The sequence below is a fragment of the Apostichopus japonicus genome, chromosome 8, assembly GCF_037975245.1.
Source record: "Apostichopus japonicus isolate 1M-3 chromosome 8, ASM3797524v1, whole genome shotgun sequence".
Taxonomy (NCBI): Eukaryota; Metazoa; Echinodermata; class Holothuroidea; order Aspidochirotida; family Stichopodidae; genus Apostichopus; species Apostichopus japonicus.
The window spans coordinates 23,472,988-23,491,873 of record NC_092568.1 but is presented as its reverse complement, the minus strand read 5'-3'; the positions used below and the strand labels follow the sequence as shown (position 1 = coordinate 23,491,873).

At 36.4% G+C, this 18,886-nt stretch overlaps 1 protein-coding gene across 1 annotated transcript; it reads right to left on the bottom strand.

Annotated features, from left to right (window-relative positions):
• Positions 1-114: 114 nt before the first annotated feature.
• LOC139971124 (uncharacterized) lies at positions 115-17,075 on the bottom strand. The gene is made up of 15 exons (XM_071977331.1): positions 16,465-17,075; positions 14,950-15,039; positions 14,181-14,227; positions 12,394-12,558; positions 11,472-11,599; positions 10,261-10,397; positions 9,610-9,674; positions 9,182-9,266; positions 8,132-8,261; positions 7,213-7,351; positions 6,648-6,752; positions 6,001-6,096; positions 5,082-5,215; positions 3,454-4,794; positions 115-2,951 (listed from the first exon to the last, which is right to left on the bottom strand). The coding sequence occupies exons 2-15, from the start codon at positions 14,969-14,971 to the stop codon at positions 2,804-2,806; spliced, it is 2,742 nt and encodes a 913-aa protein (XP_071833432.1). The 5' UTR covers positions 14,972-15,039; positions 16,465-17,075; the 3' UTR covers positions 115-2,803.
• Positions 17,076-18,886: the final 1,811 nt, after the last annotated feature.

Below are 18,886 nucleotides of genomic sequence, written 5' to 3'. Positions count from 1 at the left end.
ACCTGTAGATCAAAATCACAGTGGTAAAGGTAAAACAAGTTTGAAGAGTATATGCGATTAACAGAAACACAGACATTTTTATTGTCTTACAATTTACTGGAGTATCAAAGGATCTACTATACAGAAAAGTTAAGTTACTATCAATTGATATCTAGAACCAGGAAACGTAATATTGAGATGAGCTTCTCTAACGGTAGTGAGGAATATTTCTTTCTTCCCTGTAAGCATCACATTGTCTGTCTCTGTAAATATAACTCTGTGCCCAGGATTTCCTGAGTGCCGATTATACTGATCGCCGTCCTGGGGGAGGGGTCTAATGGGGAGGGGGTGCCCCCCTGCCCTTTGAGAAATTTTTCGATTTTTGAAGGTGCTCAGATGCCAAATGCTGGCACTTGTGTAGCTTTTTAAGCACATACACAAGTACTAGTTTTGATAACAATTTACATTTTTTTTTTTTCAATTTTATGTTGAATATATTGTTAGGAATGTTGGGATTTTAGATGAAAATAGTGCTGGGCGGGATTCAAGATTTTTAAGACAGTGCTGGGTGGTAATTTTTAGTGGTAGGTGGGGCCGCCAAGTGCCGCCCAGCGTGGGCACATCCCTGTACATATATAAAACAGCACTGATTGGTTGAGCTAAAATCACATATCCTGTCAATGTCAGTCATTAGCTTAGACTGCAAAGCTTTGTCTCAAAATATGAAGGAAGTATTGTACTGACATTTCTGATTCACTTTATATTACTTGTGATCGATATCAAAAATTTAGATTTTTTTCGGGATGATTAAATATTGTTATTTGAGTCAGATTTATTAATAACTTTATTTACAATTATTTAACTTTCATTTGGTGCAGACTCCTACAAATGTGTGTCTTACTTTCATCAGTTGTAAATCTGTCCAAACAATTAGTAGCTAAGATGATATTGTATGTATGTAGGTAAATTAGATCCTCCTGCAAGCAGGAACTTGCAAAGAAGCCTCATTGGCTTATCCAAAGCCGCAAGCTGGCCGAAGTCAGTCGCTTAGATTCATATTTAACGTCCATGATTATGAATTGTCAATTGTCAACAACTCTGTAACTGGACGACATACATTAATCTTAGAGTGACTCGAACTCGGGACCTAATGATTAAAGGCACCGGCGTTAACCACTGAGCTAACACTCCTCCCTACCGTTAGTATTCACGTCATTCGCATCGATAATATCCAGCCACCCAAGCTAAGATGATAATATGGTTAGTACCATTAATTTGTGTCAGAGGAAATTCTGTTATTTTCTCAAACCTGAATGCTTCTTTAGTTTCTTTTTGATATTTCAGTATTCATTGACATTGTTTTCTTGCTCAATGTATCTCATTGTTTCCTTTTAACAATAATTTCCCTTCTCTTTTAATGTATTCTCACACATTATTCACATCAGTCTATTCATTATTTTAGAAGATATTTTCCTTTTATGGTCACTTTTTGTTCATTAAATACCAATTTTTCCATCATATTTTGATAATAACCAACCATCTGGTGACATATACTAGTATTCACCCTTTTATAAATAAGAGACCCTCAGGTCTCGTTGGACAGTACCTTCTCCCATAAACTTAAAATGTCTTATATTTTGCAATAATATGAAAATCCTGTACCAACTTTTGCGACTAATCATTGTAACTTTGTTAGATGACCTTTGCGACTAATCATTTTAAATGTATCATCTAAATCAATGATCCTGTACCTGAAGTGTTATTTATGTTAATGGATTTTTCGACCATCCTTATCTTATTGGGTGTATGGAGGGACGGGGGGGGGGGGAGGGATGCAAGTGTTCATTGGAAGCAGCAGTCGGTAGGGGTTAGTTTAAGCAGGTCACCATCTACAGATAGGTCTCATTTAGTGTGTCAGCTGTATCAATAGTTTGATTGTGCAGAAGTAAACACATTTATAGATATTTTAAATTGCTTTCAAAGTAATATTTATTCATTCCTTTCAAAAGCCCTTTCTGTTTTTTCTGTATTCATAAATTCCTATAAAATTTGTACAAGAAAAACTGAGGCTTTGTTATGTTGTCGTTATTTATTCATTTCTCAGTATACTTTTGTAGCATGTGAGGGACATAACATTCAATATGATAAGAGTTTCAAGCTCAACTGAGAAAAGCACAGTTTCCTCTTTTTCCCCCAATTTTTTCCCAATTTTTTTCAAACTTGACAGAATATATTTACAAGTATTGTTTGTTGAATGCCATGGATTGTAGTTCATGAAACCAAGTACATTTGCTGAGAAACATAGACTCCCAATGCCCCACTTCACGCTTCCATAAAAACTTTATAACATAAATTCCAACACCTCACCCAGCCTTGCGACCTAACTCCCCACCCCAACACTATAAAAAGTCAATCTAACTCACCACATCCCACTCTGCCATAACAAACTTTTAACTACTTCCCTAGAATCACTGCTCCCTAATAAATTTGACATACTGTTTACTTCAGGAATTCTGTTTCTTCAAAAAAAGTATTAACACATAGTCTAGGCCTTCACAAGTGCTCTTTACAATCCTCCCCCCCCCCCCACACACACACACATTATTTCGCAGTCAATTCCCAGTTTGGTCAGAAGTCTCGTGCAGTTTTGACCTCGGTACAATTGCTAGTACTTATTAACTTTTTATACACTACAGCATGTTGTGTCCATGCCTAACAGTGATCTGTAGTTTGCTCTAGCATTTTCTAGCTACTTCCCCTCCCTCCATTTTGACACATCTGCGCCCCTTCCAGCACGAATTTTCGGGACATCATTCATTGCTTGTTACACATCACTGCAAGGTTCTTTGTGTTTCTCTGAAGACTCCACGATAATTCGAGCAATATCAGTCAGTTGCTGCATAACATCCTGGGGAACATGCTGCTCATGGCTGCCCTTGCTCGCTCTTTCATCACTAGTGGTGCTCGATACCCTGGTAATCAAGAGAAAAAAAGGAAAGTGTGAAAATGGGTTGGATTCTGTATGCTCTTTTACGAGAAAATTCCGAGGGTTTGGCAGTAACTTGGTCTGTTTGATTATATTATTAGCGACATGTCATGGGTAGTCAGACAGCAGAATAGATTGGTCTGCTTGCTATGAACTGGACATCTTCGTCATTTGCTTGAAGGGGGGGGGGTCGTTCAGTTCCAGTAATACGGATAGATTTATCTTGTCAATGAATGGAATGTGTCGTCGGATGAATCGCAAAACTTTTGACTCTTATTGTGGACATTTTTTTTTATTTCCTAATTCTTGATATTTGAGGACAAACAGCAAGATGGTGTCAAATGTCAAAATGTGATTAATTGCAATCATATAATCTAAACATTATGTAGATGTAGTCATATAGTCACCACATCTAACTACAATCATCGAGGTAAGCAGTCGGGAAATGTGTGTAGTGCATGTGCCCAATCGTCACCGTGCTTTCTTACCTTTTAAAGACACTAGTGAAGGGGTGTTTGCTCTCTTTTCCATTAGGTTTTCCGTTCCCGCCTTTCGTTGTTTTATCGTCTGCCCAGCTTACACGAGGAGATGACACAGGTTCCCGATTGGTCGATAACCCTCCAACCATCTGTCCTCCATCAGATGGATTGATCGCGTCTATGCTTCTCCTTCTCCTCATGCCGAATTTGCGTCTCTGGTTCGACACTTCGGTAAATTGCTTTTCGGCGGTCACAGAACCCCGTTGATCGGCATTATCGTCCTGGGTATCATCTGAGGTAGAATCCATATTATTGTCCCAATGAATCAAAAGACTTTTGTCTATTTGTTGAGGCGGAATTACCATTAAATCGCCTAAACTAGATCGCCGTCTCTTATCCAAGCCCAATTGCCTTTTCATAACAGTTGATTCTATATCATTATACATCGGGCTGTTGAATGGTATCGGTTCATCGTCTGACGTGTGGTATTCTGATTCGGTTTTCTCCGATTGTTTCATTGTTTCTAATTGAAAAGCGGGATTATTCTTCCACCTGTCGTGTGAATTATCTACATGAAGAATATTCATTTCTATCGCAGATGGTACGTATTCTCCACCTTCACCTTTCCAATCATAGTCACCGTAAACACCGAATGAAGGTGTTCTTTGGGGTGATTTTAAATTTGAGCCCAAAAAAGAAGCATCTAGCCTCCTGTTATTACTTAGTTGTTTGTTGATCAACTCAAGTTCTTCCTGAGATAGGTCTTCACCATCGTCATCACTTGACGGTTCCGATATCGTCGATGGGAGGTGTTTGGCGATATCGTCTACTGAATCGTCATTTAAAGATGATAAAGTGGATTGAGTGTCTTCATCATAGTCTTTCCATTTGCGATGATTGTTAATAGCGCCGTCTGTTTCGGATTCCGTCTTTCTTACTCTCTCAAGAAGTGACGGTGATAAAGACCGTCGTAACCGCGATGAATCGCTTGGTTCCTCGGGTATATCTAGCATGTACCCCGAGAGACTTCTTCGTCTACCTTGGCGTCTGATAACCGGCTCTTTATCATTAACCAGTTCCTTTGCCGGTGAAATTGCGCAATCAACTGATTTTGCACTCTCCTTCTTGCCGTCCGTCGGAAGCGTTGGTTTGAAGTCATTTGTACTGATATCATGCGATTCACTTTCAGGCAACGCAGACTCAACTTTTACATTCGCTGTTACTTTAACAGTCGGCGGTTTCACGGTCAGTGGTGACGCAAAATTAATGGCGTATTGCGATGGTGTTCTCAACCGTGCAGATTCATCGCCATTAATTTCAGCTTCATGTTGAGTGTTTGTTATGTTGGAGCTATAAGGAAATAAAGAAGTTTTGTGGTTGAACATTCTGTGAAGTATACGTCAAGAATTCCCAAACGCAACACTATGTGTACGAAGCGAATATCGATTCATTCCATCCAAATATAGTCCGAACTATGTTCTTCAATGAACAAATATACAAATTTAGCGTTTTATTTTATCAAATAGACATCCAAGTACAATCAGTCTAGATAGATCGAATTACATAATGAATCTACAAATGGTGCGACATAGATTTGATAATGAATAAGAAGCAATAAGAGCAACACACAAACTAACCTGTTGCCATTTTCGTCTGTTTTGTTCTTTTTAACGAGTAAATTGATTTTCTTGACAAATTGTTTTAGTTGTTTTAGACTGCTAGTGAGATGATAATGGTCAGGATGCCCTTTGTCTGTGATCTCGTCAAGTATCTGAAATAAAGTCAAAACAAAAGAGTAATACTAAGCAAATGATTAAATAAATAAATCAAGATGGAGATCAGATATATATATATATATATATATATATATATATATATATATATATATATATATATATATATATATATATATATATATATATATATATATATATATATATATATATATATATAGACAGCAGAATTGTTTTACAGGCGAACCTGATTTTAAGTTGTGTATACCGGGCCACCGGATATGGCATGGGCTCACTTAAGTATTAATGTGTGTTCAATTACTTTTATTGGTTCAATGTTATAAAAAATATAAAAAATAAAAAAATTATATAAAGTAACGAATAAATTTCATTCCCGATTTGGTCGCTAAATATTTTTAACTTTTACCTGGGCGGGCATAGGGAGGTGGAACGATCTCCCGCTCTCCTTTTTTTAACCACTAAAAATTAGTTATACGAACATTTCACATATAAACAAATATATTTACAGCTGGAGAAATTTATCATGCTTGACGGGTGGCATTCTTTACTTTGTACCTATGTTTTTATGCAACGCTATTTCTGTAGTAATTTCGGAATACCGATTTTAGTTGCCTCCCTCCCCGTCAAACTCCCCCCCCCCCCACCCCTTGATAACTCTGGATCTACCAATGAATAATCCTTACTAGATTGTCCAACCTATCGCCAGAGATATCGCAGCGGTTCAAACTACACAGTTGAAGTCGAAATGTATAACTATGTGTGACCATTCTTCGTCTCTCTAGCAAAATATGTTATACAATACCTTGATATGTTGAACATAGTACGGAATTCGATGTAGAGGTGCGAATATGATTCGGTTAGGATTGGTGTAGTTCGGATAATGGTTTGATATCGTTTCCTGTAGAAGAAAATCGTACACAGAAATATATCGCGGTATACAGGGGAAAAATTGTTGGCTTCCTGTTTGAATGTGATGATACAAAGACACAGGAAAATTAAATATCTCCTTTATTATGGAAATCCTAATATCTATTCAGGAACTAAAGAAGGATTGGGTGGTATTGCGGGTCGAGGTATCCATGTCTTTCGTAATGGGTTAAGCTATGTAAGCAGTATGATGTACCAACGATGTCAAAGTAGGCACAAGAACTGCATCAACTAGTAATTCAGCACCCGGTGTAGCTAATGAAATTAATTAAATATAATACGAACTCGGACAGCTTGGCATGTGTCACACAAGTTTTATTTAATGGATGTAAATAAGTATTATAAACGAAGTTTGTGAAGGGTATTTTTCTCTGAGCATTACGCTAGAGAGCCAAGGCTCCGTCCCTCTTTCTCTCAACCTCCCACTCACCCCACCCTCTCCGTCTATGAAACCATCCACTTGCGTATTGCAAGAAAAAGAAAATGATAAATAACGTTAATTAACGACGTGAGTAAACTTACTTGAATGAAAGAAGCAAACTCCTGTGAAGACTTTAGATGGTATGCGAACCTCGACACGGAGGACGAAAACCCTCGAATGTACAGGCGATATTTATCGACCATTTTCTACAAAACAATTGAAATTGTAAGAAGACAAATGTACATGGTAGTGGCCTTTAAGGAACATTGTCATCAATAGAGAGGTACAGCCGACTTAAATTGAAGGTAAAATAATAAACGGGAGGAGGGTAGGGGAGGGGTTGGTTAATACTTTACCTCCTGTTAGTAAACTTCGATTGTAATAAGTAGGGAGTGTTCACTTCAGTTAAATAAATATCGAACCTAATAGCAAAAAAAGGACTTTGAACAAACTATTCCTTTCAGTATGCTACAAAATCATGAAATAATAATAGTAATTACTGTATACAAAATGATGTAACGTCTCATTATACATTGTTGGATCCAACGACACAAATACTTTGTCGACAATTGTAAGTTAGGAGAACAAATCAATTTCATTTCATTTTCTTTATCATTTCTTCATCAATTTCATTTGATCATAAAAACAAATGAGTTGAATTTATACCTCATTGGGACTTGTGATTCTTGCGTATATTTCACCCAGTGTATTATGTTGTTCCCAGTTGTGCAGTCTTTTTTCTAATGCTTCGGATAGGGCATTATGCTTCTCTCTGATTAGACTCAAAGTGCTCGGAAATATGATGCTGAAAATATAATGAAATGTTGAAATATTTTAAGTTCATGATGGTGAGATAGCTATAAAGAAGGGACATAATGAAGTGTGTACATATCTTATATATGCGTGGTTAAGAGATATATATCTATAAATAATGAATATAATGAAAAGTGAAATTATCTTATTAAAGTTCATGATGGAGGAGATAGATATAAATAAGACTAAATGTGGAAATATTTGATATATGCATGGTTAAGAGATATATAGCTATAAATAATGAATATAATGAAATGTGGAATTATCTTATTAAACTTCATGATGGATAGATGGCTATGATGAAATGTGGAAATATCTGATATATGCATGGTTTAAGAGATGTAATGAATAGTGGAATTATCTTCTGAAAGTTCATGATGGAGGAGTTAGATATAAATAAGATGAAATGAGGAAATATATGATATTTACATGTCTAAGAGATATATAGCTATAAATTAGGAATATAATGAAAAGTGAAATTATCTTATTAAAGTTCATGATGGAGAAGATAGATATAAATAAGATGAAATGAGAAAATTTCTGATATGTACATGTTTAAGAGATATATAGCTATAAGTAAGGAATAAAATGAAAAATGGAATTATCTTCTTAAGCGCGTCAAGAGGGACAACTATATACAGGGTTGTCACTCCTATGTAACTGCAGGAATGATCTTTCGGTCTGCTTGCAAATGGTCGATAAAGCCTTTTTTCGAGAGAGAAAAATATATAGTTTGCGAATATATTAATCCTCCATTTGTGTCTTGACATACTTTACATCTTCTCTTGGTATCAGTTCTTGATGGAGAAGAGGTTGCCGCATTTTCTCCATCAGAAAATATAGATCATCCTGGTACTGCTTCTCGCTCTCCAACCACTCTGAGCCAAGCTGAAATCTGTCATCTGAGGAGATTTAAGAGAGAGAGAGAGAGTGAGTGGATTGTACAAGTAAACGAGATTCTAATTACAAAGTTCACGTTAAGCAACTACAAGCCTCCTAATGAAAAGCGAACACTTCAATATCACCAACTTTAAGATTCAGTTTCAGTTGTATTCTCTTCATATCCTCATAGAGGTGTTAGAAACTGATAACATTTACAAATCGTACTAAAAACAAAATTGATGATATGGTATTTTTAATAACTTAGCTAGACGAAAAGGAGATAAAGAATAAAATAAAGAGAAAATGAATTAAACCAGAAAAAAAATTAATAACGATCTTAAGTGAAGTAAAGTGGAATTCGGAGAAGAGCATCTGTTATAACAATGGTTATGTTTGTGTATCATTGAATCCAGTTGCGTACCTAGTAAAGTTGGCCCCCGGGGCCGGGGTCTCCCTTTGTCACCCATCAGTACAGGAGAGGAGGGGTGTAATGGGAGGGGGTGATTATATATGTAAGGTGGCTTAAATGCAAAATGTTGCTATCTTTGGCAAAGCATTGAACTGATTATATGTTAAGGAATTTTCATTTTCAGTGAATGTTTATATTGCTCTTCAAATATTCATTGTTAGTAGACAAGTCAGACTGGCATAAACCACCACAATGATTTACAAAAATTGCGAAAATTTCCACCTATTCTTAAATTCTTTCGAGTGGGAAGCGATTGGTTGTCATACAATTGTAAAACCTTACGGAAAAACATACAATACTTATCCTTTACGCAATAATGAGAATCGGGCCTCGTTTCCAAGTGGCTATCCACACGCAACGGTACCCGGGCGAGCCGCCCCTCTATTCTTTTGGGCTGTGGTATGGCACCCCCTGGCTATTACCAGGCGCCCCCGCTTAGTGACGCCACTGCTTTTAATCACAAGTAATTACCCTGTTTATGAAAGTCTTTTGAAGACTCTGACACAACTTTGCGCTCTTTCGTTGGTGCAGAGACAGAAGATGAAGCTGTTGATACCTAAACCAAAAAATAACCAAAAAGAAAGTGAGTCAAATTGATTTACTAATATCAATTTAAGATTAACGTAATCGTGTTTATTTTTTCATTGGGGGAGGGGGGGGGGGACATAAAATAGCTGTAAAAGATTCATGATAATTTTTCCCACCAATAAGCAATGCTACTGCAACGAAACTTCATAAGACATTTCTTCATTGACAGTTATTAAATGAAATAACTGATCAAAATCTATTGATGGATTTGTTTCCCACTCATGCTGTATTTAATGTATAAATAAATATATAAATACATAAATAGGAGATTGTATGCGTTCAATCTTAGTTGTTTTATAGACTTAACTTACTTGGCAATGAGTACTGCTGAGGTCGTTTTCTGTTGATCTTGAATACAGAGAATCTTTGTGACGATCTGAGGAATATGCACGGAGGGAATAAGAGAGATAAAGTATATGCAATTGTGTAACCAGTGGACTCGGTGGCTCACTGGCTCAAGTTATACGAACACAGCACCCTTTGTTTTATCCAAGCGCACTCTAGTCCCATTTCATGTATAACAGTCGTTTGTAAAGTTTATAATTCCGTTCTTTGTTTCTTCATAACGATTTATTATGATCTTATTAGTTCGCTGAAATTTGCAAGACGTACGTTCCGGAAGATTGTTATTCTACTTTTTTTCACAGACATTGAAGAGTTTTGCAATAGACCAACATCTCAATTTGGTTAACGACGTCTAGAGTGACGGTAAAATATTTCGTGAAAGTTGATCATAGGTGTGACCATTATATGAATTTCTAGCATTTTTGGAGCAATTCTGACGAACTTTGAGTTGGGAGGATATTTTGCAACGATATAGTTTATTTAGTCAAAACAAAATGTGCACGTTTATCAACTTTAGTGAAATAGTCAGATTTATATGATTTCGAACAAAATTGGCGAAACAACATTCAAATGATGGCAGATACACAACGTTATGCCGGGTTCCATATATGACGTACCCATCGGTTCGGACAGTGATTGGATAAATGTTTGCAGCATCGGAGAAACTTTTGGAAGTGGTGACGTCGTTTTTTCACCGTTGACCATTTCGGTAGTAGGTTTAGCTGATTCTGCTAGACCATTTTGAGGCTCACACCTACAAAATAAAACAATTGAGCTCATGTATTATTGTGTCCTGCGGGGATGATGCATGTTTGTGTACCTATATATTAGATTATTTAATTGTGATTTACAAATCAAATCATACCGCAGTACAATAATACACAAATATACAACATACTGATATTTCATATGTGAAGCAATGTACTCGTAAACCAGTATAACTCTGCATGTCACTCCCATTCGTATAAGGACGGAAGAATATTACGGAGCATTGAGATGAGAAGACATGTTACCTTTTAATTCCAATCGCACATCTTTAAGTGAGTGAAGATTCGCGCACAAAGAAACGTCTGATGCCGGTAATCTGACCTAGTTTCGAATGAGGTGTAACAGAAGTGTTAGACACCACCATCGATCCCAGCATATATATACACACACAGCCTGCTACCGTCGGTAATTAGACACTAGTGTATAGTCAATACATGCAGCTACGGTCAATACCCACAACACAGTGTACATAGCAGCGATGGACATCTCAGGTCCAGATAAAAGATAACAAGGTATCACGTTTCATTACTGTCTGCATATTGTAGCGACCAGAAAAAACTTCACTTCCAAGCAACGAATAGTTAACTTTTTTTTCAGAGGGCGGCATGCGGTTTGGGCCGAGTCTTCAATGCCTTTAAGCGGTACGCAAATTTCATGTGCATTTCAAACATTACTTGAAAAACATGGTGAATCTGCAAGGACTATAGATATAGTAAAAGATCTCGCACATGAGCCATACAAATGGAGGAGGTTCTTCACGTGGTGTTACTTGACCACTGTTTGATCACGCACCTACCATCCTCTCCCCACGGAATGGGAATTTCTCCTACACCTGGCCGCTGAAAGGAAGTTCTTTCCTATGCATTTGCAAATGCCAGTCACCCGTCCATTCTCGGGTGAATACCTAATTACCTAATTACCAAGCACCCAACAGAATCTTTCCTAGGAACGAAAACGTCTCCGTTTAAGCCCAAGCTTTCACACTGTCTGTATTATAGAATGTGCATTCTCCGGTCTTCATGCGATTATTATTAGTTTCAATGTCATGTTAAATACCAACCTGCAGAGATCTTTGAGTAAACTTTTCATTTCTTCTTGCTGAGCTGTTAGAGCAGTGACGTCATCTCTGAGCTTCTGTAACAAGCCTTGATTGTTCTTGATATCTTGTACAGCCAGATGTACTTCATCCTGTGAAGTCATTAAACATCAACTGGTTTCAATAATTCATGCAAAGGTTATCGTATGTTTCGTTATAATTCTTTGAATAACATCCCGAAAGAGATATGACGTATTTTCTTAACAGTCACGTGTCCCAACTTTCTGTCCTCTCGCAGATTACGCCGAGAACTCGCAGCCTGAGTTGCCAAAATTTAATTCATGTACAATTCCATTTGGTATGAATATGCGAGTACAAGGCTCCCCACATGAGTAGGCTACGGGTACTTAATCTTACACTAGTATCTATGCTGTATTGTCAAAGTACCCTCAGTGCGAGCACAAAACTATGAGGGTGAATACGGCTGTAATTATGCTAGAATAAGAGAACGAATAGTGATAGTTTCCATGCGTTAAACATTCTACTTGATCAAATATATAAACAAAACGATTTAAGAATTAAAAACATGAGATGGGTTAGGGGGGGCGGGGTGGGGGACCATGAACCGTAATATTATACTTTAAAAGGTAACGGTCACGAAATGATAGTCTAGATATCAAACGAAATAGAATGTTCAGTGGTTCATCATTTCTTTGAGTACAGACCCACTGTTTGGTGGCTTACGGGTCACGCTTACAAGAGTATAAGTATTCCGTCTAGACCCTGTTTGTTAAGTCAACATTTCACATAATGCCTCGATAGATCTTTAACATAGATTTGATTGCTGTAGTTCACAAAGGTGATTCCAACAATCCCAATGTTTTCTGTTGCAGTTTTCTTCGATACATTGTTTATATACAATGTGTATCCAATACTACGTACGTACCTTGACTTTTCCCAGTTCCACAGAGAGATCCGCCACACCCATTTCACAATCCTGTCTGTTTTTATCCACGGTAGCTCGCATGATTTGATCACCGCTTTGAATTCTGGCCAGTTCTTGCATAGCTCCTGTAAAGCCATCTTTCATGCACTGTACAAGTTCTTGCAACTACAATTGCATGGAAACAAAGTTAACATGCCGGTTAAATGCCATCACATAATATGTATCATTCCTAAATCAGTTTGCCATACGACAACTAGTTGAATTGTCAAGTGCATACAGTTCTCCAGATGCCGCTATATTCTACATAAAGTTGTTTAAGTCAGTAAATTGGGTGTAACAAGCCTGAGGGAATTCAGCCACACCCCAAACCCCAGCCCACCCCAGATAGTTCTAAACTCAGTATATATATGTTGACTTTTATGGTATACGTGCCTGCATATGCACTCATAAACATGACAAGGTTTTTCATTGTAAACCTGTTTAGGTTCACAAGTCTGCCAAAATTAGATCAGAATCTGGGATTTTATTTATAATTTTATACATACCAAATCAAATGTGATATTTTAAATAAATAGTAGTTTTCTAACATGCTTAAAGCAACTCTGAACCTGTGGCACACGGTAAGGTAATGTTGCTAGGAAGCATTAACACACCACCGCGTCTTTGCTACGGTATGGCGTAATTTTGCAGGTTTTAAGGGAAGCGTGACAACATATAGATTAGCCCGTTTTCTAAAACACTTTATCGAGGTAAAGAAAGACATGTTTCGAATGTGCATGCATCCGCTTCGCTTATCAAACATTTAACATATAGGCCTAATCTAATTGATTCGTCCTGATGTTCCAGACCAATTTATTGATTGTTTTACTGACTTTGTGTCACCTCTCGTTGTGTAAAGCATCTTTGGAAGATATTAAGTGAGGCATGGGTGGACCATTGTTCATTGAAAGGACTCAGGGGGACGCGGCATCAATTTTAAATGAGAATCCAAAGGAATGACTATTAGTTAGTGTACATAAGACCTTAATGTCAAAATCGTTATGATAAATTGCTTTGTTGGTGTCAATCCTCAAGAAATCACCGAACCTAAGAAATGTTTAGTTTGCTTTCATTGCAAATAAGATTAAAGGGAATTAAGCATCGATTGGTGTCCAATTGGTTGAAAGAGGGCAGTCTACAAAATTTACAATGGTATGAAAGGCTTTAGCAATTTAAAATGTCTCAAGGGGATGATGTATATGTTTGAATAAGCCTTTCGACTTGGTTCGCTTTGAGAGGAATTATACAAGAGTTATCAAAACACTCTTGTTTTCATTGAACTTTGCGATGTTAAAAAGACTCGTGTTTCTTATTTTGAAGTCTATTGACCTACAGATAGGTTCTTTAACATTATACTACTGGCATTGTTTTCAGAAGAAGAAAATCCACCTTGTACACATTGTGAAACATTTGCGAACATTGAAGCATTCTGACATCACAAATCAGACGAAACATCATATCCTTGTTATGGCTTTAAAACTTTGATAACTCACAAACGGTTTTAAAAAATGGTATAATTCTATATAAAGCAGACTAGGTGGGATTTGTTTTCCTCGAAAACCGCTGATCAAGTTTCTATACGGCTACAGATTGCTTAACGCAGAGTTAAGCAATAAATGTTTGTATCTTCGTGATCGTACAAAACATTAAATTGTGAACTTAATGTAGTCTTTACTTTTTCAAACTTCTTCTTTTTCCCCCCAAAAAATCAACAAAACAAACAAAATATGTTTGCGTATGTTACTTACGTCAGCAATCTCTTCAGCAAGTTGCTCCTTTTTAACAAAATAAGAATCTAAAAAAAAAAGTGAAATCGATAAAACTGTCACTGCCCAGGAAACTCACAGAGTCTTTGTTGTGCAAAAGTAAAATCGATTTCGGTAATCTCGGGAAATTATGTATAGGTAGAACAAGAATAGAGCAGAAATAGGGTTAAGGAACATAATTTATACCAATATAGAAATCAGTTCAGTGGATAGCTCAGTTGGTATGAGAAAATTGCTTTGCGCTTGAAGTTTGTCTGTAGTTTTCCAGTTCTTCGTAGTTCCTTTACATATAGAAATACACTTTGCATATATATATATATATATATATATATATATATATATATATATATATATATATATATATATATATATATATATATATATACAAAGTGTATTTCTATATGTAAAGGAACATACCTATACATACCTCAGCTCTTTGGGAAAAAAATATATATAGTATTAATACGTTCTATAGCAAACTAACTCTATCAGCGTAAAAATTCTATAACATTCTATTATAATTCATCTCGACATTAAAGGTTACTAGTAATGATCACAGACAAGCAATTAATGATAACTCGTGCTTTCTTGGTTTGCATTGATGAAGCTATTACCTTTTTCCTTCGTGTCGCAACAATCTAAAAACATTGTGCATTTTCAAACGTAATTCCTTTCATTTCAAGAGAAAGGGCGCTACAAATACAACCTGCTGTGTTAATTAAAATATATTTTCCCATGTTTTCTTTCTTACCACGTCTCTTTTGGGGTGTCATCCTTGAGTAAGTTCCTGACTCCTTAAGTCGTCTTAATATCAACCAAAAACTTCTTTTGTCTATATTTTCTGTAATTTAAGAAAGCAAAGAGGTATTTCTTTGCGTAATGTTTCAAAACCTATCATTAATCGGCCCTATGAATCTACTTTATTGTACATACGCTTTAATAATCGTATACGTGACGTCATGAATATCGATATATGACGTGACATGTTGATACTTCAGTACAATCTCCGATGTAAAGCTTTCATTAAAGTGATATGCCATTGGCAAACCATGTAAAACTTATCTTTTAAAGACAAAACTAGTCCACACTGTTACCCCATCCAATATCTCGTTCCTAACTCAAGATATGGTTGATTGACTGTAACATATTTTGACTGGCTAAACCTCCGATTCATTCCGGGAGTTGATCCCAATATAGGTAGTCTCTGAAGCCATCCTGGCAATTTTTCTTCAAAAGCTTTTAATTCCTAGAGCCTTCTCTTTGATTTATCCTAGAAATGTGATATTTAGAATGTTTGCTTTGTTGTAAGTGTTCTCTGTAGTAATAATTTATCAAAATGCAACTTTGTAGAGCCATTATTTTCTTCTATTTTTTTCCGAATAAAATAGAATAAAAAAAAAAATCAAAATCAAATATAGTTTGCACCAATGCAGATGACTGTTCAATCACTTTCAATTATATAGTTAAGTACATTTACACAAAAAATATAGGTATATTCTAAGTAAAGATAGATGTAACTAGTTTCAGCATTTATTTCAGCATTTATCAGATATCAGAAATAAAACTTAAAGTGTCTTACCATAATTGAGAATGCTCTGAAGCAAAACGTCCCACTCAGAAGCCGTAAATACACATTCTTAGTAATTATCTTTATGAACTTAATTACCTAAGAAAGAATATGCTATGAATATTTAGTTATTAAATTACTGTGATCTAATCTTAGTGAGGGTATTTATTTTAATTTTTTTATTAAACTACTGTGATATAATCTAAGTGCGTGTATTTATTTTGAAATATCACTGAATTTGAGGTAATCAGTATATTTTGACAGTTTTGATTTTTTTAACATACTCTATATGCATGACTTGCATAAGGACAATTAAGGCCTCTATAAAACTTTGAGAGAATAACCCTTTCCACTTTTAACGAGGGTATGATTATAGTTTCAATGTTACCTTCCCTTCTTGCGATATAAAACGCTTTCTCAACCACAGACGTACACATAGTTTTGCATTCCACTCTTAATTTTGCAGCTATCTAAATAGCTTCGTAGTATCCTACGTAAAAGGATTCATGTTTTTCTAATCTTTACTAATAAATTTTTTTATTTTTTTATTTTTTTATTATTTATAATAAATGTGTAATATTTGAATTTTTGTAGTGAAAACTGCATGTTTAAATCATTTGAGATCAAGGATTAAAAAATTAAAGCCATTACTGTAATGGATCGTAAGCTGGTTAAAATGTACAACAAAAATGGGCTCACCATTGGTAGTTGCGCCGTACTGTGGAATAAACGTTCCTGTGATTCTTGTGATGCAACTTTCTCAAGCCATCACAAATTCTTCATCATATCTTGTAGGAATGAAACCACCATGCTGATACTGTGCCTTAGTTTCACTCTTTTCTTTTCTTCTTTTGTTGTTCATGTAACAATTGTTGCCAGTTGGTAGAACAAAATTATAACTGCTACAATACTTCACCGTCCAAATTTACAGAAGCTTTCCGTCGTGAAATAGGTAGAAAAAAAATCCAAATTGCAAATATCGTGAATAAACTTTCGTGTCATTAGTTATGGTGTTGTTTCGTGATAAAACGAATTAAATATTTCAAAATTCATAACTTTATCGGTTGGAATTGTAACCAGTGCCCAGACGTTAAGCCAACCACGTCACAGTGTATTCCACAATAGGGGTCGTTACTGCTTGGTTGAACTGAACACAGCAGGACAACAAATACATCATACAAAGATTTGAAAATTTCTTTTGATAACACTGGTACAAATAGGCAGTTTTGTAAGACGTATAGGCCTATACTCAGTGGGGAACATGCAGTTATGTGAAGTTAGTATTGACTGTAAGAAAAATTTCAACAATAGTGTGTAAGCTGGCCCCTTTTCAGGGTTGAAACGCTTCTGTCCAATCAGGAAAACGTTGCTTGCTTATCATCCAATCAGATTATCGAAAATTTAGAGTGAGAGAAAAGAAAAACGGTCCATTAGAGAGGACCCCTGGAGGGTAATGCGAGCATCGATACGGGGTCTTTAGTCTGACAAACAGTTGACACCAGCACAATGGAGGTGTATGGAAGTGGCCTATGTGGTTAAGACATCGATCACAAGTTGTCGATAAAAACTACTAGCAAAGGTGTCAAAAAGCGGATTATATAATATGATTGTCCTCGTGGTACGAATGTGATTCATACTGAAGGGTAGTGTTAGTAACAGGCGTTAGTAACAGGCACATATAGAGTAAACTGACAGTCTTTTCTGTTACAAGCCAATGCCATTTAATGGGTATATGTAAGCCGATTGTTAGGTTCCATCATCAATCTATATGATCTTAGTTTCCGTTATATAGACAGGATCAATAGAGCAGCTGCTAGCCACCCCCCCCCCCCAAAAAAAAGTAATAGTCCTAAACTGGATACGGTCTTATTTTCGGATGAGGTTGTCTTAGAGGAGCTGCCTCGTCTAAATGTTTGTAAAGCTTCTGGACCTAATGCAATCCATCCGTATTTGTTGAAGAATTTTGCCCATCATTTCTGCGTTCCACTCTCATTGGTTTTTAGTAAATTTATGAATGAAGGTTATGTTCCTAAGGACTGGAGTTGTGCTAATATTACCCGAATTTTCAAGAAGGGTGATTAGTCTAAGCCCTGTAGTTATAGGCCCGTTAGTCTCATGTGTCTTTTGTAAGGTTATGGAGTCTATTGTAAAAAAGTCTATGGTCAGTCACTTCAGAAGTTAGTCTTTGATTAGAGAGTCTCAACATGGCTTTTGTCAAAAAAGGTCTTGTTTCACTAATATCCTTGAGTTTATGGAAGATGTAACAAGCTCACTAAATAGGCAGAAGTCTGTAGATGTTGTGTTCCTGGATTTCCAAAAATCCTTTGATAAAGTTCCCACCAGCGTCTTTTACTTAGGCTGTAGAGTATGGGTGTCAATGGGAATTTTGGATCGAGAATTGGCTTGGTAACATAGGGTGGTACGGTAATTAAAGGGTGTGCTTCTTCTTGGCCCGGCAGGACGTTACTAGTGGGGTTCCACAGGGGTCTGGTTTGGGTCCCTTGTTGTTTGTTGCCTATATAAATGACATTGACGGAGATATTTTGTGTACAGCTAATAAGTTTGCTGATGACACCAAATTGCATTCTGCGGTCTCTTCCAAAGAAGTTTCAAAGGGATTTGGTAAAGTTTTTTTCCTGGTCTCAGTGATGGCAAATGCTTTTTAATATTGATAAATACAAGGTAATGCACATTGGTAGTAGTAACCAAAAGTGTACCTACAATCTTAATTGTGTGGAGTTACAGTAGGTCTTTGTTGAAAGAGACATAGGTATCTACATTGCCTCATCTCTGCAACCTTCTAAACATTGTCTTGAAGCTGCTAAAAAGAGGTAATAGGGTTTAAGGTATAATCAAGAGGAGCTTCAGTTTTCTGAAAGAGGATAGTTGTTTGGCTTTATAAGCCGTTGTTCAAGTAGGCCTCATCTGGAGTATTCTGTGTAGGCTTGGAACCCATATTTTGCTAAGGATAAGGAAGTACTTGAAAAATGTCCAGAGGAGGGCTACTAGGATGATGAGTTCCTTAAAGAGTGTTCCTTATTATAGGCGGTTACAACTGTTGAATCTCACCACACTGGAGCTTAGGAGGTTACGTGGGGACTTGATTCAGGTTTTTAAGATT

Bases quoted from the DNA above. Each gene is read 5' to 3' on its own strand.
- LOC139971124 (XM_071977331.1), bottom strand. From the start codon at position 14,971: ATGACACCCCAAAAGAGACGTG. The intron at 6,753-7,212 runs GTATAAATTCAA...ATTGTTTTGTAG, and splicing joins GAATCACAAGTCCCAATGAG to AAAATGGTCGATAAATATCG. The intron at 2,952-3,453 runs GTAAGAAAGCAC...CTTGATTACCAG, and splicing joins TTCACTAGTGTCTTTAAAAG to GGTATCGAGCACCACTAGTG.